The sequence below is a fragment of the Calidris pugnax genome, unplaced genomic scaffold (genome assembly GCF_001431845.1).
Source record: "Calidris pugnax isolate Ruff unplaced genomic scaffold, ASM143184v1 scaffold69, whole genome shotgun sequence".
In the NCBI taxonomy this organism is placed as follows: domain Eukaryota; kingdom Metazoa; phylum Chordata; class Aves; order Charadriiformes; family Scolopacidae; genus Calidris; species Calidris pugnax.
Window position 1 is genome coordinate 9,659,511 of NW_015090859.1, and position 22,651 is coordinate 9,682,161.

At 36.7% G+C, this 22,651-nt stretch overlaps 1 protein-coding gene across 1 annotated transcript in view; it reads right to left on the minus strand.

Annotated features, from left to right (window-relative positions):
• IPO5 (importin 5) overlaps nt 1-22,651 on the minus strand; it is a 42,446-nt gene that overhangs the window by 12,740 nt on the left and 7,055 nt on the right. The window contains exons 3-17 of the mRNA XM_014944199.1: nt 18,847-19,039; nt 18,232-18,334; nt 17,885-17,981; nt 16,667-16,771; nt 13,378-13,500; nt 13,161-13,281; nt 9,223-9,310; nt 6,004-6,110; nt 3,858-3,982; nt 3,679-3,768; nt 3,395-3,568; nt 2,948-3,166; nt 1,619-1,702; nt 686-818; nt 454-575 (exon numbers count right to left, since the gene is read on the minus strand). Of these exons, the coding sequence (XP_014799685.1) occupies nt 454-575; nt 686-818; nt 1,619-1,702; nt 2,948-3,166; nt 3,395-3,568; nt 3,679-3,768; nt 3,858-3,982; nt 6,004-6,110; nt 9,223-9,310; nt 13,161-13,281; nt 13,378-13,500; nt 16,667-16,771; nt 17,885-17,981; nt 18,232-18,334; nt 18,847-19,039 (1,884 nt within the window). The remainder of the gene's footprint in view (nt 1-453; nt 576-685; nt 819-1,618; nt 1,703-2,947; nt 3,167-3,394; nt 3,569-3,678; nt 3,769-3,857; nt 3,983-6,003; nt 6,111-9,222; nt 9,311-13,160; nt 13,282-13,377; nt 13,501-16,666; nt 16,772-17,884; nt 17,982-18,231; nt 18,335-18,846; nt 19,040-22,651) is intronic.

Below are 22,651 nucleotides of genomic sequence, written 5' to 3' on the forward strand. Positions count from 1 at the left end.
TAAACTGTTAAAAGTTTAAGGTTTTTTTGTAAATTTATTCTAAAACACATGTAATAATCCATTTAGCTACCCCCTCCACTGTGGTATTTTAAGAAACCCTGATAGCAATACAAGTCTCACTCTTAGTACATGCGTGCTTTTTTTAAACAGAATTCAGAAACAGTAGTATTTGCAAAAAGGAACTTTTCTGACGTCTTGAATTTCTTCAAAGTTTTGCTAACAAAGGAAAACTATCTGTTCATCTTAAAAATTGAAGCTCCAAACTAAAGCAACCATTTTTAATCAAGCAAGCAGCATGCAATGAAGTATGCGAAATACAAATTTTAAACTCTCACCCGAAGAAAAAGAGAACTATTTCATTTGATACTACAAAGAATATTTTAGCTACAGATTTTGGTTTCAAACTTGATTGTCCAGCAATACATAGATCACCAGAACTATCCTATTACTCACCAGCATCTGGCATGCAGTTGCTTTTTCTTCAAGGCCTGCAGTTTTAATTCCAAAACTTTGCTGATCTCCTAGGTTTACAAATTCCCAACCATCATCATCACTCATATTCTCCATATCTTGTGCTGTTATACAGAAGGGGGAGAAAAAGAAATATATAAAAAAATGAATCTAGAAGTCGTACAAAATCATATATCTCAGTACTTTTTCAAGCAAAACATTATGCTAAACTTACTGTCTAAAAGAGCTACTTCAGGTTTAATGGATGCAGTCTTCATTAAAGGTCCCATGACAACAGGAAGGTATTGCTGAAATTCCTTTCCAAGAATTTTACACATTCTGGCCCACGCTGAGATCATGTAAGAAATCTGTAAAAGCAGAGAGTCAGAATTTTCATGTCCCACATTTTATTTTAATCCAGACTTAAAAGGAAACCGTAACAGAAGAACATTGTACAATATGACTTTTTAAAACTAATGTCAGTGCATAAAACCTATTTCAAAGAGAACTCATCCAATATGCAATCCATATAAAAAGACCTGTCCCAAGTCTTTATTTGTAGTACTGTGTTGACAGTACTTCTGATCAAAGTTGCTATACATGTAAAAGTGTGACAGTATAAGATGTACTTGTAATGCTATCATGACTGTCCTGAAAAGTACATTTCCTTCTGAAATAAATACTTTCCTGAATTTAAATGACACTACTGAGCTGCATTTGTGGAAATAGCAATGAGAGCAAAGAAGAGTGCAGTACTATGTTTTCACAGGAGTATTTGTTTCAGATACACAAGTCAAAATAGCTCTCCACTCATTTGAACAGCTGTCTAACAAGTCTTGTTGAACTATTTATAAAAAGGTGACAGCAAGGGAAGAGGTCACACGGTGCCAAACAGAGTAGTTATTAATACACAAGGAACGATTACCCACATGCTGAAATTTCTTCAGCAAATATAGGACCTGGAAGTCTCATTTCCTAAACACACTTCTGTGGAAGATTCCAAGGCCATCTTTGGGCAATCAATCTCAATTTTTTTAAGACATGCTGAACTATTAGTCTGAAGGTGTAATTACATGAGGGAACACACACGACAGAAACATCATATGTACAAATAATGTTTTTAATACTAACCAAAGAGCTACGCACTATGAAGACAATTTTAACATACCTGTGGATCATCATCTTCTAGATCACTAAAGTCTGTTTGTGTCTTCAGTAACAGCTGCATTACATCTGATGCATCCTGCATAAACTAAATATAGGAAGCAACTATGTTTTTAAAAGCAAATTAAAAGGGTACTTCTCAGACACTTAAATACTTACTTAAATTGGTCCTAAGTCCAAGACACTACCCAAGACATAAGCTATAGCTGGAAATAGACTGAAACACAGATGAAAGTGAAACCACAAGTTCTTTTTCCAGAAGCATCACTGAGTCATTCTCGTCTTAAGCTTCACTGTACCCTCTGTTCATATACTTGAAAGCAGAGGACTATTTAAATAAAACACTACATAAATAAATACAATATTCACAAAAAAATATCTGAAAATTCTAACTTCCCCAGTTATCCTCCTTAGTATTTTGACTCCTTTATAGAACTGGGATAAAAGCTGAGAGCAGAAGCTACTTACTGAAGCTAGTAACATTTTAGGTAACACCATTGGGGCATCTCATGTGACCTCTTTTCACTCCCCATGTTACCAGTAGTCTCTAAGAATAATTTATTAAACATTATTTGTGTTTAAAATCTGTTTATAAATTTAGTTGCATGAATGGTAAGTTTACCAGTGGTTCTTCTAAGTGAAAGTAAAGGGCCGGTAATTTTGCAGGAGAGGCTATTAGTATTTTTGTAGTGCATACATCACATTATTTTACTTTGAATTTGTGTTTTCTTCACTCAATAAAATGAAAATCTGTAAACCATAATGCAAAATTGCTATCAGAACTTCCCTTAGACTCTTATGTTGTCCTTCACAGTTGTTTCTCGGTACTTAGAGACATGTTTTAATCAACTCATAAATCAACCCTGCCAAATACATCAAGCCTCATGACAAACAAGTACTTCAAGTTCTATTACAAGCACATTTAAACTTTTTCAGGCATCCGCATTCAAAAACTATGCTAAGTTTCCTTTGAACTACATACATTTCACCCACCATTCTGACACTGCCTAAATGAGATGCTCCAGAATTTCTCTTAAGGCAAAAAAAAAACCAAATTGAACATAAAAATACTTGATATCAGCATTGTTCAGCATGACAAGAATAATTTAGGTTGTAATAATCTCTTAAAGTTCTATTGTGAATTTGTGACTTTAAACAGCAAGACAAGTCACTTCAAATGAAAACAGGAAGACAAGCATAGAAATCAGCAACAACATAGCAATATGTTTAACAAGTGAATATATTAATTCAATGAGAACATCGCAAAACCCAAAGGTATTTAAAAATATGCCTTTGGGCATTATTTGGATCATCAGATAAGATCTAAGCTTACCTTTTCTTTACCAACAGCAAGACCAATTAGGCTGATGCACTCAATAGTTTTTCCTCGTAAGAGTCTTAATTCCTTCTGAACAGCATTCTCAACAATGTGTTTTAAAGAGGGCATAAATAAGTCATAGTAGGGAACAAATTTCTCCTCTGCTGTATCTGCAACTGATGCAATTGAAGTCACAACTTGCTCCAAAACTAGCTTAGTGCCTTTCTGTATCAACTTGAAAAGAGGAAGAATAAAGTGTTATATTTCTAAAGCATACATTTTACTTAAAAACAAGTCAAATGTAAAAAACAGCTCTTTCTATGTATCCTAATTCTTGTCAGTTTAGACCACCATCAGCAGGTATATATATTGGCTTATTTCAGGGGTCTTAGTTCAGCTACACTTACTCTGCGTATGTAACAAGGTTACTCTCACTGAAACAATTTGTTCAGCATATTATACCTCTTGTAATTTTATCACCATAGTGGAATGAAGATGCTTCACTAAATTATCCAAATATGGAATAAGCAGTGACTTAGGACAATCTTCAGTGAAGTTTATGAGTGCTGCAGCTGCATGGGCTTGAACACGCTGGTTGCCTTGATCCTCCATGGTTTGCAGAAGAGCTGCTATCACCTGAAAATAAAAGAAAAAGGTTATTTTTAGAGGAACAAGTTTCTGACGGGGACATAATTTTACCATTGGGTTGTTTTGGGTTTTTTTTTTTTTGCTGTTCTACTACTTACCTTCTCATGAAATTTCTTTTGAAAACCAGGTGCGAAGTCAGTTGCCATTTGTCCGATAGCATTGCAAGCGGCGTATCTTACTCTTGGATGCTGAAAAAGTATTTCCCCCAAATAGTTAACACGGAGTCATGAGAGCAAAAATGAAAACATTTTGAATTCATTTATAGAATTATACTTACAGGATCCTGAAGGAATAGCAAAACAAAATTGACTATCTCATTTAAAATTCCTTCCATCTGTTGGTGGCAACCTTCTCCAATGGCTGAGAGAGCCATCAAGCCAGCATGCCTGTATTTCCAGTCAGCTACAAGAGAGTAAAAATGAAAATAAATATGTTACTCATTTTGGAAACTAAAAATCACTATAAAGACAAATCACATTTTTTGAGGGGTGACGGACAGGAGGAGGAAGAGTGAAGAATAGGAGAGGAAAGGGAAATTGATGCATCTACTTGATTTGTTAATACTTTTCTTCATACATAAAATAATGAGTACCTCTGGAAGTATGTATCTAATCCAGATCAAATCCAGACCTATAACAAAAAATTCTTAATTGCTGATACAAGTATGTACATAGTACTAACACCTGGGAACTGCATTTTAATTAAATGAGCTTTTTTCTCCTCTCCCCTATTTTGTTAATGGTATCAAAACAGCCTATATCTTCCTCTTTTAGTCAGAAGGGGAAAAATGTCTAGTGAACCAAGCAATATCTACATTAAAAACAAACAAACCAAAAAATAAGTACTGAAGTTTTCAGCAGGCTCCCCAAGACTGTGTAAGAACAGCAGCATTCCATTTAGGGATGTAAGGCCATCCCTGCCTCCAAGTTCTAACAGCCTATATCTCAGACTAGTGGGTATTGTTGAAATGGATCTTTCACACCCCTCTCCTTTTTCCTTTAGACAAGGGAAAAATATGAGAAACTCCAACTGTTTTTTATTTCTTTTTTAACAGAATCTTCTTCGGTGCTAGAAACCATGGGGATTACAGGAAAGAAAACCAGAAGAACAAACAGGTTTATCAAACTGAGGGAAACACATGCAACAGAACTTCCTTCCCAAAATAATGCAAGATTTCATTATTGTTGGTAATATATTAAATTCCTGGAATGAAGAATACCACAGTTCAGAGCACTGGAATCCTGACACTCAAGCTTCTGTTTGATCAGGATGAGATGAAATATCATCTTGACAGAAGGTGCAGTGAAGAAGCAGTTTATTTTGTGCTATTTAAGTTCATTGGATGTTCCTAGTTAAGCCTGCACCTCTTGCTATTCTCATTGTATTACTATTAGCATGCATTCCAGACCTGAAATCAATGATACTACAAAATGAAATGCAATCGTGTTTGGACCATCTGGCTACCCAAACACAAAAGTTTAAAATTATTATTGCTGTCAACACTGGAATAGTCAGGTTAATCTGTTTCCTTAATAAAATTTTATTTAAAAAAAAATAATTCATTCCAAACAGACTTTACAAGTCCTCACATTCTGCAGGTGGTACCTTGAGTAGCCCCGTGTTTCCATACCTAATATGGTAACAGTCTGCTTTGCACTGAATTTTAGATAATAAAGGTAGGAAAAGTATCCAGAACTTTTTATCTTCTACTTCAAAGGCTCAAAGTACAGGTCAAGTGAAAGCACATGCAACAAATGCACAATATTTTTTGAATGATTGCCTGAGCAAGCATTACCGGTATTTTAAGAGGAAAAGAAGCACACATAGCAACTGATAAGAATATATGGAACCACCTCATGAAACATATTAAAATCAGCATACCAAAAGACTGCCAGCCTACCACAGACTTCTCTACTGTAGTCCATCAAATTACAGGAATAATGAACAAAAAGAACACATTTTCCTATATGTAATGTATTAAAATTTCACTTAAATGCAGCACTTCTGAAAAAGCAAAAAAACTGAGCTACAGAATAATAGGTGGCAGTTTAGACACTCTTAAGGTACTGTGAGGCACTGTGTAGGGATTTCCAAGAAATATTCTAAAGTAAAAAATAAGTCCTCCCTTATTTACTTCACAGACTACAAGTTTTTAAAAAATGTACTGTTTTGGTTCTGACATCTCTGTTCAGCTGTCCATGTTCCAGAAAAATGTTGCAATGCACTGTATGTAAGTTTAATAAATCACAGTCTAAGAAAAGATATAAACTTCCAAGTTCACAGCATTTAGAGTTTTTGCTGCTGAAATCAAAATTGGAAGTGTATGAAAATATATCAAGTAGCTAAACATGAAGATTTAAGATTTATCAAAGTTCCTGGAAAGGATAGAATTTTAAAAAAATAAAAAAAATGCAATTACTTACGATTCTGAAGCATTTGCATAATATGTTCTTTAATCATAGGTAAAACAAGTTTTCCTCCAAGGCCACAGGCCATTCTGTCCAGTGCACTCTCACCAGCAACTGCATTGCTAAATAACAGTTACAGAAATGTCAGTGGTTTGATATCTACAATAAAACAAACAGTCCAACAGGGCACAGGAGTGCCCTTTCCTGCAGTTCTGCTCTTCAAATTTTTGCCATCTGAATACACATGAGCCTCCGTAAGTAAATAAAGCACATCCAAACCTAAAAGTTCACACAGCAGTCATAAAAATAATTATTTACCCTCCACCTAAACATTTATTATCTGTAGCCCATTGATTAAGTCTAGTACCAAAGAAACTTGGGCCTTAGTAGCACTGAAGGTAAAGAATGAATTTCCCCACAGTTACACATACCTAGAAAGCTGAAACCAAATTTGCAATTAATTAAGCAATAATACCAGCGTTTATCTTTTTGTCATGAGAACAGAAATGATCCCAGACTCGCTATGAATCAGGTGAACCAGCAGAATTCAAGCTTTGGGGAACATAAGAGACCTTCCTTGCATGGCTGCAGTACCAGTACTCTAGTAGCATGTTCTCTTGACAATGACTCAGGTGGAAAACATCCAGTCCAGGTGAGGAATTTGTTGAACTGAGAATAGCCAAACATTAGCTGTGTGAAGTGACTTGTTCTGCCCAACAGAATTATTCTCTACAGAAAAGTAAGAGAATGTCCAGGACACAGATAACTACTGTTACAGTCTGGGTATGGCTAGCACTGTAATAACTCAAGGTTAGTCCATCCTAGACATCTACGCTGATGGAAAAGCTGAGTAATGGTTCAGAAAGGGATGAATCTCCCTCTCGTTTCCAGCATCAGTCAGCTGGGTCAGCAATAGAAGTCTTGAATCCCCAAGTCTCATTACAAACCATAAACAGTCTAGAAACTCACATGCTGTGAACAAAAGTGTTTGCACAAAGATATTGGTAATATTGTATTTGTTCTTCAGATTAGCCATGTTCAAATAAACAGCATCATCAGCACAGACAACAGAGCATGGGAACACAGGTTTAGACTGGAGAAATTCACTAAGGTTAATAGCAGCTTTCATCTGAAGTCACATCCTTTGAGTTGTTTCCTCCCACCTTGAATTCACACATTCAGTTTGAGGAAACAGACAGTCTATGTTAAAAAAATGACCACGCAACTCCCTCCAATGTTTGCAAGGCTTTTGCCAGGAAAAGAGGTACTTGGATTAACCTTTTCCTCCTTTAGAATTTCACTGTCTATGAAGTCAGAGCAACAAAAAACTGGAAATGCTAAAATACTTTGCTGCTTTTGTGTAGGCTGACTCACATCCCCCTTAGTCAGATGGGAACACACCCTAACTAGGCTACAGCCGGAAGATCATTAGCAGGTTTCTCGGACTGCACTGAAATTCCAGTCTTCTTATGAAGCTACAAAGACTCATGCACCCAGAGAGGTTAGCACACAGCATCAGCTGATCCACAACTCTCCACAAAGGTCAACTTCAGTGGTAAGAAACACATAGTAAAGTGAGTGAACCTGCTAAAAGAAACAAACTAACATCACACACACAATCACTAGAGACAACCTGATGTCCAGTATTTTGAGGGCCAAAGGAGCTTTGTTTCTCCTTTAGACTAAGGTTGCAAGCACAACTTGTTTTCTGATCTTTGCTCACTCTGCTTGCAACTTTCAGCAAAAAAAGGAAAATTTTCACTCTAAAATCTACAGGCAGCTAACTTGTGTTCAGGAGAACAAAGTTGCTCTGCTGCCAATAAAGAGAAATTGGCATGCCTGGAGTGGATGATTCAGAGTGCTTACTAAGCTGCCTAAAGCAGACCATGTGAATAAACTCCACACTCTGAAAGGCTTCATGAGGGTTTGAACTTTAATATTTTATTTCCCCGTGAAATTTAGTTGACTAAAGAAAAGATTCAAGTACTTGACACACCTGAATGCAGTGCTGTCTGACTGTTCTACCTGCATGGCAAAATTTCAAAGCTGAGGAAACGGAACAGGATAAAAGCATCTGGTCTACCATGTGAGACAGGGAAGAAAGGACAGCTTACTTTCTATTCCATAATCAAGGGGAACAAAAAAAAAAGTATTCCAGGTCAAGCAGAGATTAAACAGATTCCTCCATAAATTCCTATACATCCGTTTTGCAAGTGTCTCTATATGCCTGATATCTACTAGAGGTCACTATACAGTTCAGTGATAATCAACATCTCTTTTGTTGCCTGTCTTCCTATGAAGATCTCAAAGTCTTCTGTGACAAATTGTTTTGAAACACTAATTACATTTGCCACATGTTGGATGTGGCAAAAATGTGTCCAGACTAGTAAATAAACATCTGTATCTTCACAGATAAAAGTGTGGAGATAGTAATCTCCTACACATATTTTTTGCCTCCTTCTACTTCATGCTAATTGTATTTGGACAAAAGCACATGTAACAAGATACTGTAGAGAAACCATGGTGTTCTTTTGGAAAATTGGAGCAAGCTACAAAGCATGCAGGGATAAGCAAATCAAAAAGACTGGACATCTTTATTAGATCTTTCTCGCCCAAGACAAACAATACAAGCTACTGCTGCCATAGCAAGGGATTTAAAATAGCAGCAAAAACATAATTTTTTGAGCTAGATGAAACACAGCAAGGAATTCCACTATGCATTCTGATGTCCTTTCAAAGGTTGGCAGGTTTCTTCTTTAACACCACCTTTTCAAGGGCACAGATACAGAAAAATATGAAGAGATTGGTTGTAGAGGATTAAACAAGTCAGTATCCTTCAGCTTTGGTTCCAGCTAACTCCGGGATAAGCCCTCAATTTAAAGGTTTAGGAAGCACTGACTTCTGAACTGAGTAACATAAACAACATAAGAAACAAAAGTTTGAAAAGTTAAAACAGTGCAAAATAGCAGACAAGAGAACATGCAACTTGTAGAACTGAATTACAGCAATGTACAAACACTGAAATAATTTACTTACTTGCTGAACAGTACCTGTGTAACCTACATGTAAACTGAGAACAGTCATATATACCACTCATGACCAAGGGAACAAAATCAGGAGAGTTATTTGAATAAAGAAAAAGTAATGCACTGCAGTCACTCGCACCTGCATTTAAAATCTGCCTATAGCCACACAGGGTTGAGAATATATTGAAACAAATAGTTTCATAATTACCTGTCAAAGTCGTCATCTTCAAGCTCATCTGCATTTGCCCAATCTTCATCTTCTTCCAAGTCAACCATCATTGCTAACATTTGAGGAACTGAAAAAAAAAAGTTTTAAACCCAGGTTGCTTTCTTGAAATAGATTCTAAAATAAGAAGCATAAATTTTAAGTTCTTCTCTTTCAAAAAAATGATTGAAGAAACGTAACTCTTCTTCCAGCAGCAGAAAGCCAAGTCTATCACACTGCATCAGCCAGTAATTCAGAATAGATTTTTCAGAAAAATTATTTAAATTGAGAGCAAACGACAGTTGAGTGTATCTCACCAAGAATGACAGTACAATGCAAGATTTTTTTTAAATTATGAAGACTATAAAAAGCAAGTTCCTTAATAAAGTCTAAGTTCCTTGAAAGAGTTAAAAATAGTACTATATGCTTTAAGAACTCAGATATGCTTCATTCATTTTGCTGAAACTCTGATAACTTTGGAAATTCACTGATGAAAGAGACTACATTCGTTATGGAAGAATAACACTCAACCCTTGGTTTTAATAACATTTATAAATTGTTAACTATATGTACAGTGGTCAATTAGCATAAAATTTTACTTTTACAATAATGTAATGGTTTAGAACTTGAGATTTTTTTCCCCACAATGTAAATTTTTGTTTTGTATTATGAAAATATCTTGCACATAATAGTCTACCAAGTTTTCTACTTCTGCCTCTGTAGATTGATTCTGTCTGCTCTTCTCAGTATAAATCTTTACAGAAGCTATTACACAATCTTTATCATAACATTCCACTACTATGCAATAGGCAACACATATTCTTCTGAGTTGTTCTCATGGGAGGAAGGAGTGCAGTCATTTTTCTATTATAAGCCTGCCTGTTCTGGTGTACTTCGGAAGCCCAAAGGTTGAAAAATACCTTGCACTTTCAGAGCAAAGTAAGGTGCTCTTAAGTATTCTGTACTTCATACTACACTAACCACTCAGAGCAGCCATTTGAATTAATGCAACAAAGCTTCACTTTGCCCTGGAAACAGAAGTTTTCAGTCAAATGCTCAACTTTTGAGCTTGAAGAATCTTTTTAGGACAGTCTAGCACGTATCTTGAAGATGGGCATCATAGTTAACTGTCCTTTACATCAACCTGCCTCAAAAATTAGTAGGCAGACAGTAGACCATGCTGTTGCTGAGATTTACTGCAAATGATTAGGTATCCTGCAACTTGTAAATCTCATAGAATCATAGAATGGTTAGGGTTGGAAGGGACCTCAAAGATCATGGAGTTCCAACCCCCCTGCCATGGGCAGGGACACCTCCCACTAGAGCAGGTTGCTCAAGGCCACATCCAGCCTGGCCTTGAACACCTCCAGGGATGGGGCATTCACAACTTCCCTGGGCAACCTGTTCCAGTGTCTCACCATCCTCATAGTAAAAAATTTCTTCCTAATATCTTATCCGAATCTTTTTTCTTCCAATTTAAAACCGTTTCCCCATGTCCTATCATTACACTTCCTGGCAAAGAGTCCTTCTCCAGCTCATCATATACTTACACTACTGTAATCTATGACAGAGGCACAACCCTCAGCAAACTCACCTCACCATACATGTGGACAGATGAGAAACTTACAGTCAACCGATGACAGAAGAAAATATTGCTCACTGACAGCATTGTCAGGCAAGTATCAAGAAAAGATCAAATTACGGATTTATTTGCTTGATAATGCTACGTGTCTTCAGCCAGAGATGACACTATAGCTGCAAAAACCTTCAGAGAGCTTTTATATATATCTATATCTATATATCTCAAGATAACCTAAAGGACACTATGAACTTTCTAGAATGATGCCCACGTTCCAGAATTCTATATACTCACTAGTCACTGAAAATTTCCTCAAAAAAAATCCCAGTATTATAGCCCAGAAGCTTTTCAGACACACACTCATAAGTACACAGGTGAAAATGATGTATAAATGATGTATTGTCGCATCTCTGAAATATGCAAGTCAACCATCATCTGCCACAAATGCTACAGGGTTCCAAAAACTGATGTCAGTGTTCATTGCTACAAACAAGCAAGGCTGAGAACAAACTCATCCAAAGCTGTCTGGCCAGCATTATATCCCAAACTTGCAAAAGCTTGTACACATGTTGTTTCTTCTTGATGTTTAATATGAAGGTAGTTAACAGTAAGTTTAATTTCACAAAGGATATTTTTGTAAATACAGAGTTGTGCATTAGTTTCAACATTGTCCCGACAAGCCCTCAAAATTTAACTATTGCCAATATATAGACTGTTTACAAACAAGTTAAGAATGAGCCCACTAAGCCTGCTCCTTTTCAGAGCATGCCATGATTCCATTTTCTGGAGACTGAACGAAAACTACAGCTAAAAACAGGCTGTAGCTCTAGTATCTAGGGAAAGAGCAATAAAACACTCTGCTGTCTTGAATACTGAGCTCCAGGAGGCAAGTCTGAACCCAAATGGAATTCCTGAGCAGAAGAGTGGTACACAGGACACAGCCTTACTCCTAAATTAGCATCGTGTTCAGTAAAACCAGCATAACATAACAGTTTGCCTAAGACCCAGTCCTAGTTGTGAGGATCAAGTTCTGCAGCAACTTTTTAGCTAAATGAAAACAGAAAGCCCTTTAAACCAAGGCACAAAACCAAGACAAAATCAATCCTTTTTGGCTTCCTCTAAACATAACTAGCTCTGCGAAATAAACGTCCTTCACCTTAGTGATTCATTAAGAGCAATTTTACAGTGGGTTGCAAACCAAAGGCACTTCATTTACACATGGTGCATTATCTTAGTACAAATATTTCATTCCTAAACAGCAACTAGCAACCCAATATAAAAGTAATACAGTCTAAAGAGATATGAGGTACTTCTCTATTATGCTGCCACACCAGCTAAGAAGCTTGTAATGATTTGGGGACAGCCAGTGTCAAGCATCAATATTCCCAACAAGTTATCCCAACAGCGCTCTAACCATTTTCAGATTTCAAAATATATTCTGAAAGAATCTGTTCTTTAAAAAAAGCTGTCTTACATGTAAACAAAACTTCTAGACAATAGTTTAGACACTTAGGCCACGCAGATCCAGTTTACAACATTTTCCAGAAGTTTTATGATTATTTTAGTGGTATGTATATGCACAAATTTCCCCAGCCTAAGCACAAGAGTAAAAGAGTTGCCTCTTTAACAGATTGTCTTTATGCAAGTTTCAGAAACCAAGCAAGAATTTAGACTGATACAAGTGTGACAGGGAGGGAAAAGAATTCTTCCAAAATGCAGCCTACACTGCTGTGTCAGTGCCCTGATCTACTCACAAAAAGGATTTAAAAGGCAGAGAAATATCACTGTGTACAGCATTGCTGCTGGGGCTGTCCAGAAGACAGCTATTTTTAGTATCTCAAATAATAACACATGATTTAAAAGTGCCTTTCCAAAGAATTTACAATCTGCATTAGACTTTCTCTATGCATTTACATAAGCATTTGATTTTTAATTTACATCTTTAATTCAACACTGAAGCTCAACATGCATGCTGAACTCCTTCAGTTGCCAGCACCACAGAGTATCTGGCCTACATATCAAACTTCAAAAGAACTTGAGAACTAAATACATCAATTTTTTTTACAGTGCAAATTTCCAAAGCCAGCAGAATAGCATGAAAGTAGTATTTTCCTTTGAAACACCTAATGAAGAATCTACTGTATTTTTAGTCAAATTGTTGGTGGTTGCATAAGGACAGATTTATTTATGAAGAGTCACAATAAGAAGTCCTTCTCCATAAAAAACCCAATTTGGTATCACCTAAGTCACCAGCAAACTCTGAGTTACAGGTGCTTAGTTTTGCCACTAAGCAACTGCAAAGTCAGTTTAACACTAAAGGAAGGCAAATTGTTTCAACTAAGAAAACGAGTAAAATACTTACTGGCTTGTGCAACAATGTTTGTATGCCTCCTCAGCATAGCAGCAGCAGTTTCTGACAAGGTCACAATTACTTCCAGTGCCAACTGACGCTGCATGTTACTGAGACTGGCATCTGCACACAACTACAATCCAGAAGATTAGAGCAAGTGGTTAGAACAGATGCTGTGGGGAGGAAAGACTGATTTTTAAAAAAAATATTAAAAAATTCCTAGCTTTACCTTCAGACTTAGTTGCAACGTAGGTTCTAAATGTGGTCGTAAATACTTGGGAACAGAATCTGCAATTTCTACAAGGGATTTCAGGACAGAATCATCGTTTTGGTAGCAGGAGTCATTTACAGCCTATCAAGAGATAAGATGAAAATAAGATTAAATAAACCCAAATAATGCTATGAATAGAACCACTGTTACAGAAGAAATTTGATTAACTGTATTCTTGTCTCTCTGAATAGTCTCGTTTAGCATTAGTGTGTTGTGGTTAGCCATTAAGACCCAGAGTAAGCTTCCTGATAAAACTAATGCTGCTAACAAAGAACTAGCTGAATCCAGTAGATACAAGCAGAATGAAGAAGATAAGGACCAAGGAGACAATTTTAAGAGAATGAAGTCATTTCAGAAGGCCAGCCTAACACTGCAAATCAGTAAAACCACCAGAATTGGACTTGTGGGTGATATGGGTATAGTTGAGAGGCGTGAATTGGGGTAGGTCCTTCTCCAGAGGGCACCCAGCTCAAGCTGTAACCTGAGAACTAATAAAAGACTAATTGGAAGCCTTCACTTCATATTTTCAGCAGGATCCTAGGGTCAGACCCTACTATGGTGGCCAGCGTGCTTAAATCCATAATAACCACAAAGAAATAATATCCGAGGTCCAAAACTACAAGTTTTCTACAAGTTAGTTGTGGCTCACGACATTACATGCCATCAATTCTGACCATTATTAGTTTAAAACTAACACAGTAGACAGACACTCGGAAAAATTAAGGTCACACATCAGAGGCACCAAAATGCAAAAACTCACACTATGTTTTGACAAGCACAACTTCAAAATGCATTTTAAATAAAGAAAAAATCCTCAGAGTAACTCTGCCCAAAAGAAGAAAAATGAGCCTAACTCCTTTTTGCCCCCCGTTACACGAGAACAGCTTCGCATAGCTTGCATGTACAAACATCAGGAATCTCAAGATTAAATAATTTATTTTTTTCCAGACAACTCTGGAGAGCCACCAAATTAAAGCAGGCCTTTCAGCTTTCAGTCACAGGACACAGGAAAAAGAAATCAAGTGTTTTGCGAGTACCTCTCCTAACCCATAGCTACATTCTGAAAACTTACTTTTAACTGACCAGCTCGATAGATACCCTAGTACCAAAATGGCACAGGTATTCAATTCTGTTAAAACTCTTCCAGAAATAGGACACAAAAACCCAAACTTCCAAAGAAAAAGAGAGTCTTTAGATATGCTTTTGGGGTTTTGAAAGGAATTTTCATTAGCGAAGTAATTGATGTCTTCCTACTGTAGAAACATTTTTAAAAAGTGAATAGTTAAATGTTTTTTAATACTTAAATCTAGAACCAACACTTCTAATAATGCCACTCAAACAGCCCACACTTTCAACATAAAAGCAGCATCTTAGTATCATAAATGTTCTGGGAGAAAAAAAATAATCATCTCTATCTTGGATAAGGCTTTTTAGACTAATAGTTTCCCCTCGTCCTCTAATTCCAGGAAAGGATAATGAAATATGTAGTGGAAGTTTCTGTAAAACTCTGTATTTTATACCCATTGCAGCTTTGACAGTTTTTTAAAGCAAGACTTGGTTTCTGAAGAAAGTTCAAAATGCACAGAGAGCCCTAAAAGGCAGAGGCTCTTTTCTGTAGAATAACCACAGAAGTCAGCTTATCTTGCAGCTTTTATCTCCACAGCAAGATAAATCTCTTGAATACAAGTTTCAACTATTAGTTCCACTTCCAGCATAACCACTACAGAAATTGTAGTGAGAGGACTGAATTGCTAAGTTAGAATTTTATTTTTAGCTTTTTTACCACACCAATATTTCAACAAAATGAACTTCAGCAGCAACAAAAAAAACCCCATCCAACTGTCTCCAAAGGTCACTCACCACTATTCTAACACATCCCATTTCCTATTTATAAACTCAGATCTTCATATCCATCTTGTGTTACCACAGCCAGAAAATCTAGTCCTTCTTGCAATAAGTATTTTAAAAAGACAGATTTCATAGCATAGTTCTGTGCTCTGTATTTGCAAAATAAAGCTTGAAAATGCAAGCCAAGTGCATATGTTTTTAGAGCTTAAAATAGTAGCACTGAAACTTATATCACACAAAGTGGGCTACTAGTCTGAAGTCTAAAAACAGCATACTATTTAATTGCCAAACATCAATATGAACAGCGTGCCCACCCTGAATTCTACCTCCCTCCCACTCATACAGTACACAGTAGCCAAGGGCCTCTCAGCCAGTTCCAATTTTTGAACAATGCGACTGTCATTGCCAAAGTCACAGACAGGGACTAACCACCAAATAGTGACCTCAATATCAAAATACTTAATCTTGTACACACCAGAGCCTATTTTCAAGTTCAGTTGATTTTAATAAATTCCTCTCAGTTTCCATTTAAGATCAAGCAGAATTCCATCGGTTGCAGAAGCCAGTAGGCTTGGCACAATTATTCTTCAGCTTGCCACAAAGCACGCAGACAAGGTTTACAGCTTACACTGTCAACAGGGATCTGCTGTACTGCCTGTAGCAATAAAACAGTCTTTAACCTAAATTTAGCCTAATTTAAAATTGCCAGAAGTTCGCTACCACTGTTATCACAGCTATTTAGTTATTTTCACTTTTTTCTTTAATATAGAAAGGGAACTGTACTGTGAAATTGTCGCCCTTCAGAGCTCAAAACCTTTCTGTCTGGTTTCCCCCTAAACCACCTTATACTAGAAATCCAAGCTTTCACTCAAATTCATCCATCGTAAAAGAGATCTAATCCAGCCTCAGAAGTTATGTGAAGCTTAAAAAGGCATTTTGTTTGCAAATTCCTAATTTATCAAACAGTAAAGACCGTTTGTCCATATTATTGTTGTTACTCTGAGAATCTTTGTTCAGAATAAGTCTATGCTTTCCTCTGAACGGAATAGATACAGGTTATCACGGGTCAATGAATTTCCCAATTATTGATTACCTGAAATCTCAGGGTAGTCCATATTTAAAATATCTTACAAAGAATTTTAACTCACTCATCTAGGTAACACTATAAATTAATCATCATTGAACTATTTTCCTTAAAACCTTATCAATTAGCTTGTGTTTACAAAATTCCTTATTAGTTTCCACTGCATCTTGCCAGTGTGAAGCTAACTAAGATATAGTTAATCCAGGTGTTAGTAAAAGTTCACGTTACACAAGTTCGCAAACCAATAATTTACGTTTGGAGAGATTCAATACAGACAGTAATGGCACATTAAGCTTTACTTGTGTGCTTTCTTACCTGCAAGATTCCAGGTAGCAAGTCTGCAAAATGTTTAAGAAGGGGAAGATTGTGCTCATTAGCAAGCACAAAAGCAGCTGCAGCTCTAGCAGACAGAGTCTTGATCTAGAAGATGGGCAGGATTGGAGAAAGAGAAATGTGAAGAACTGGTGATGAAACATGCCTTTATTTTCTTTTAACATTTTGTATTACAGACTACATTTTGTATTATCATTTCCCTTTTCCATTATACCAATTAATTTTTAACATGGGCTTTTATATCTTACTTCAAATTAAGGTAAAGCAATGTTGAAGATATTCAACATCTGTGTCCTTGATATAAAAAAAGTTTATCATATTAAGAGGTGGCAAGTATTCCCTAGTTTTGTTTTTGTTTGGGGTTTTTTTGTTTGTTTTGAGGGGTTTTTTAGCAAAGGAAAAAAACTATTGTTTTCAACCTCCACCCCAGTTTCAAATGTGTTTCAAAAGTGTCAAAGTCCCATTTTTCAAAAAGTGTGATTTAAGTATTTAAAACGCACTTCTTTAAAGGCATGACTTGTGGTACTTTAGAAAATGTTACTCAGTTGACTTTCAAAGGTCAAAAAAAGTAATCCATGGGGGAGCAGCAAACTGAACCCATATTTCACAGCAGGGTTTCCTATTCTTCCCAGCATTTTCCACAACAAGAGAAACATTTCCAAAGTACAATCCTCTGCACAAATCAATAAATCTGAAGCCTTCCAGAAGAGCAAGGCTTGCTAACGTGCCCTTACAGCAAAGCATGCACAAATGGTTCAAGGAGCTGTCATATATTCAGAGTTTTGAGACATACTGTGTACAGATACTATGTATCTATACTATTAAATGCAAGGGCCAGAAAAAGAGCTTAACAAGGAATTTCCAACCCCTCGTACTGCTGGGCTAAAGCCCTTGGCTCTGCTTTGGGCCACTACAACTAGGTTTCTCCAAGCATAACTACTAGGGAAGAGCCCGGGCCGAGGGAGTGCTGGTACAAGCCAGCCAGTCAACTTTAGGACCATAAAAAGGTTTGACCTTGTTGTTTTGCAGTAGCCATAGTCAAAACTCCAGGTGTTCATCAGTTTCAGGAAATGTAATTCTCTGGTTGGAATCTATGGTTTAACATTTATATTTGAGATTACTATCCTAAATTTCTATGCTCAGGACATATTATTAAAAAGAACAAACAACTAAAACACAACGAAAACATAAAGGTCTTACTGATGGATGCTCTTGATCTTGCATACACTGAACCAGCATTCTCTTAATGACCTCCAAATAGTGTTGCTGCTGATTCCCAAAAATCCCAGGAAAATTCCTAAGGATAAGAAAAGACCAAAACATTAATAAAAATTCACACAGTTTAACCTTGACTATTATTTTAAATTTATCCATTGCTTAAGCTACAGATTGTAACTGTACATGTAAGAGTTAAGAAAAACCACAATACAACAGAATAAATTAAATATATACAATTGCTTGTTAATTAAGATGTGACAGCTTTTCTTACATTTTTACAGACACGATTTGACTAACCTGCAAAAATCTAGCAAAGTGTGAAGGCTTACCAGAAAATATGTAAAGCAGCCTCCCGCAGTCCCACATTCTGAGAGCTGACAGAGTCAAATAAGAATTTCAGAACTTCCGGCCACTGGTTGTTGCCATCTTCATCTAGATTAAACACCAAAAAGTTTTAGGTTAAGCAAACTTAAAGGTGGTTAGATCTCAGTTGTGCAGGCCAACCAATCATCGCTACTAAGATTAATTAAAAAAAAAAAAAAAAAGGATCTGAAGCTGTGCCTGAGTTGCAGTGTAAAATATGGCTGAAATCTTCAATCTAAAGGCACTCAGGAACAGAAGATGATCTCTATTTACTGTTTATTATATAACAGCACTCCAAACAGAAACTGATGTTCAGCATAACGTTCATGAGAATCTAAACAAAATTGGATATCTAAACCTTAATACAATCTCAACTAAACTCAATCTAAAAAAGTAGAGTTGGGGAATCTTATTTTTATCTGAGCAACGATAACATAAAAAATATTAGGGTTTATTTTAAACCATGAAATCAGTTTGCACATGATGTACTAACATCTACACAAGACTAGAGGACAAAAGATAAAAATACAACTACTATCAACACAAACATTTTACCACAATTATCAGCTTATATAAAGTACCTATTAAGTTCCTCGCCAGTTCAGCAACGATGTCACAGATTTTTTTCCTCATACTGGACTGCGTTTCCAACTGAATAATCAACAGCAACCCACTTTTGATAGAGGCCTGATCATCAGGTGAAAGAGCTGGATAAACTTCTTCAAACGCAGAAGACAAAAGTCGTCGTAGAAGGACAGCTGCCATTTGTCTAGCCTATTGAATAAGAAAGTATGTATGTTAAATGTTGTGATACAATAATAATGCTCTTAGGAGGAAAGATTACTGACATCATGCTTCCAGATGATCAGTTTTCACTGCGTAGACTTGTTTGGTGAATGGAACGATTATGATTATGACAGTAAGTAAAAACATAGTAAAGAAACATCAGCTTACAACCATGTTTCTGACAATTACAGTTCTTCAAAGAAATAACCATGAAATCCACCGAGGTAATTAGGGTTTTCCTAGAGCTGAACTTTCGACATATTTTGTGGCTAAGCTAAGGACTTAGCTGCATTACTGAAAGATTTTTAAAGCATGTTGTCTTTCTATTTTCAATGGGCTGCTGAGATAATTATGATCTAGATGAACTTTTTTTGATTACCAAGTGACTTAATGGGACAACTTTGTCAGACAACCTGTAAACCCTCCTTCACTTTCTCAGACAACCAAATTTCACACTAAAGATTCAGGAACCTAGAATTAGATTTTGGCAAATAAAGCTCTTACTCTTAACAAAAAAACCCAAAACCATCTAAAGCTTTCAGCCTGTTGCAAACCTATGATGAAACATTTTTCTTTAAACTTGAATTTGACCATAGGAACCTCAATACCACATATTACAATCTTCTATGCCTCCTGCTTGCGTACAGCAATTCTACAACAGTGTCGTTTACATATCTGTATTTATTTACAACTATACAAGAACTAGAAGCAAAACACATGGCTGAATAATTCAAAATGAATAGAGCAAAACATGCAGTAAAGACAAAAAGACACAACAAGCACTCTGAGTAACTTCATAAATAGTATGTTGACTAACCACTGTTTCTAGAAGGGCAAACAGTAATTAAAAAACACCTCCAAAATTTATCACTTTTAACACGTGTAACAAAACCTTACACATGTTAAATCCTCACAAAAAAACAATCCAAGGCAATGTGCACTCTTTTTATTCCCCAAGATATTTTTCATTAATGTGTATGTTAATGAAAAACAATTTCATTTAAAACAGCCTTTGGAATCAAAAAATGCAACAAGCAGCAGAACTAATGAGGTCTGATTTCCAAAAGATCTCTCAGCCTATAGGTGAGAAACACAAACTGCTAAGAAGTCTCAACAAGTAGCATACCCTGTAAAAAACAAGTATTTCTAGGACATCACCCAAGATACTATTCTCGTTGCATCCTGCAGCCTCCAGACTCACCTTGCCTTTTTCCAATCTACCCAGCTCTCTTCTATACAGCTAAAGAGTAGTGCACACAAAGTGTCTCTTTACTAGCAGAAGGTTAGGATTGGACCTAGAATTGGACCTTACTCTAGATCACCCCTTTTCTCCTCTTACTCAACAGCTCCAGTATGGATCAAAGCCACCACATACGTAGGATGAGAACTTCCCAAGTAGATCGAAGACAGCAGATGAGCAAAGAGAGTCACACTGCCCACCTATGCTGTAACTCCCACCATAAGCCAAGGTTCTCTAGCAATAGGTCATCACATGGGGAACATGAGTTAGGAAGGAGGAAGATTCATTCTCCACTGCCTCTGGGAATCCCACTAACAATGTGTCCAAAAACTTTAATGGTACCACAATTTAATGGTCTCTTCACTTCTTCCATCCCTAGAAGCACCAATATTGTGACAGATTAAATTTCTCCTCATTAGCATGGTGAGCTTACATAGGAGAAGCCTTGACTGGAAAGTAGATTTACTGGGACTAAACAGGCACAAATTCCGATTCAATGTCATACCTTACTCAAGGCATAGTGTTTCTGTGCATATTCTCTGACATTTGACTCACATTATATTCATTCTTTTTCTGAAGTAATAATAGGTGGCCAGATAGGGAATAGAGCTTGTTTTCATAAAGAATGCAGTCTCAAATACAAGAATTTTCACCTCTGAAGAACTTAAACACAGACTGATTGCAAAGTGAAAACACAAGTAACGAGGTATAAAAAAGAGAGACAAGATCAACACTCCATGAATTAGCTTCTCTTTACTGTTATTAGCTTAGAAAAAAATTCCCTGAAGCAAATTCAAATGTTTGAAGGAGTGACAAAGCAGCAATTGACTTCTAATAATAAATGGCATATTTTCCTCAGCAGATACCCACCTATATATGAAAATTGCCATTGTCAATTTAATAATGCCAAACATGGCTGGATTAATGGCAGCTTCAGGGGTGTTTCTTCTGCTTTAAGGAAGGATGTATTTTTCACATACACCAAAGGCTCTTTTACATTTAAGTATTACAAGGTATGTACACAAACAAGCATTTTAAAATCCTGCAACTTAGCAGCTATAGCTTTTAATCAGAACAGGAACAATATCAAGTGTACATTCCCAAAGAACTTCCATTTACCAACGAAGCATAAAAAAGCAGAATTCTCTCCTAGCACAGGATTCCTCTGCATGTCTAAATTACTGAGGTGCTCACATACAATTGGAATGCCAAAGGTATTAACAGAAAAAGTAGTCATGATACATGAATTTCAACATACCACTTCTTATTTACAGTGCTTTAAAAATGTTCTAGGATTTTACTGATGATGGAACCATGGCACAAGACAAAAACCAAATTGCTGTGCAGGCCAGCAGAAGAATTCTGAGCAGCAATCTGGGATACAACATTCTCCAATGGCATTCAAAATGCCCAGGTAATCCTACATATTTTCTAAGAAAAAATAACCATCTTGTGTGGCACAGTCACAGTGATTTTTGTTTTACTGTTCCTTCTAAGTCCTCAAGGAGGAAAACATGCATGGATGGAAACAATCAATATTTAGGACACAGTCCAAAAGATGGACTTGCACAACCTCATTTGGGGATCCAGCCCCATGTGGAATTCAATGTGCCTAAGCGCTACATACAACTCAAAGGCAAAACCTGTGGACCATCAGAAGTCCATGGGCTGCCTTCCTTCCCCTCCAAATGCTGAAGAGGAAGCTGCCCACAGCAGCAGTTTTCAGACTAAGAAATGCAACCCCTTCACATGGCAACATGGAAAGGGGGAAGGGAAAGGTCAGAGCCCTGCAAGAAGTCTGTGAGTACAGCAGAAACAGTTTTAGACAGCATTTGTTCTTGTATTTCACAGGGCTTGAAATTAGTCAACTGTAAATTCAGACCCAATTGAAAACTGCCAATCAAGAGTTAATCAGGAAGAAAAACAATGCAGGAGAAAATGCAGAACTTATGTTCCTCTCTGAGATTTAGGTGGTAAATCAAAACTGCAAAGAAACAGCCTCTAACACCTCAGAATAAAAATCACCAAATAATCTGTGAATCTATGCCACCTTTCTGTCCAATCCTTTAAAATGCAGTTGCACAGGAAGGAGAGTCCTAACTTCTTAACAGTGAGACTACACATTCAGGAAGTTGAGACCTGGGTTCAAGCCCCTCCTCAGCCTGAGGTGTACACACTCACTTATCATCTGGCACAGAAGTGTTCTAACTGCTAAGTCAGACACTTCACTTCTGTGAACAGTGTTACCCTGCTATCAGGAAAGTATGAAATGGGAACAGAGGGAAAAGGTGATTATTTCTACAGCTTAGGCATTTGGTTAGGAAAAAACCTGCTATACAGTTAGTTTTTAAAAGAGTTAT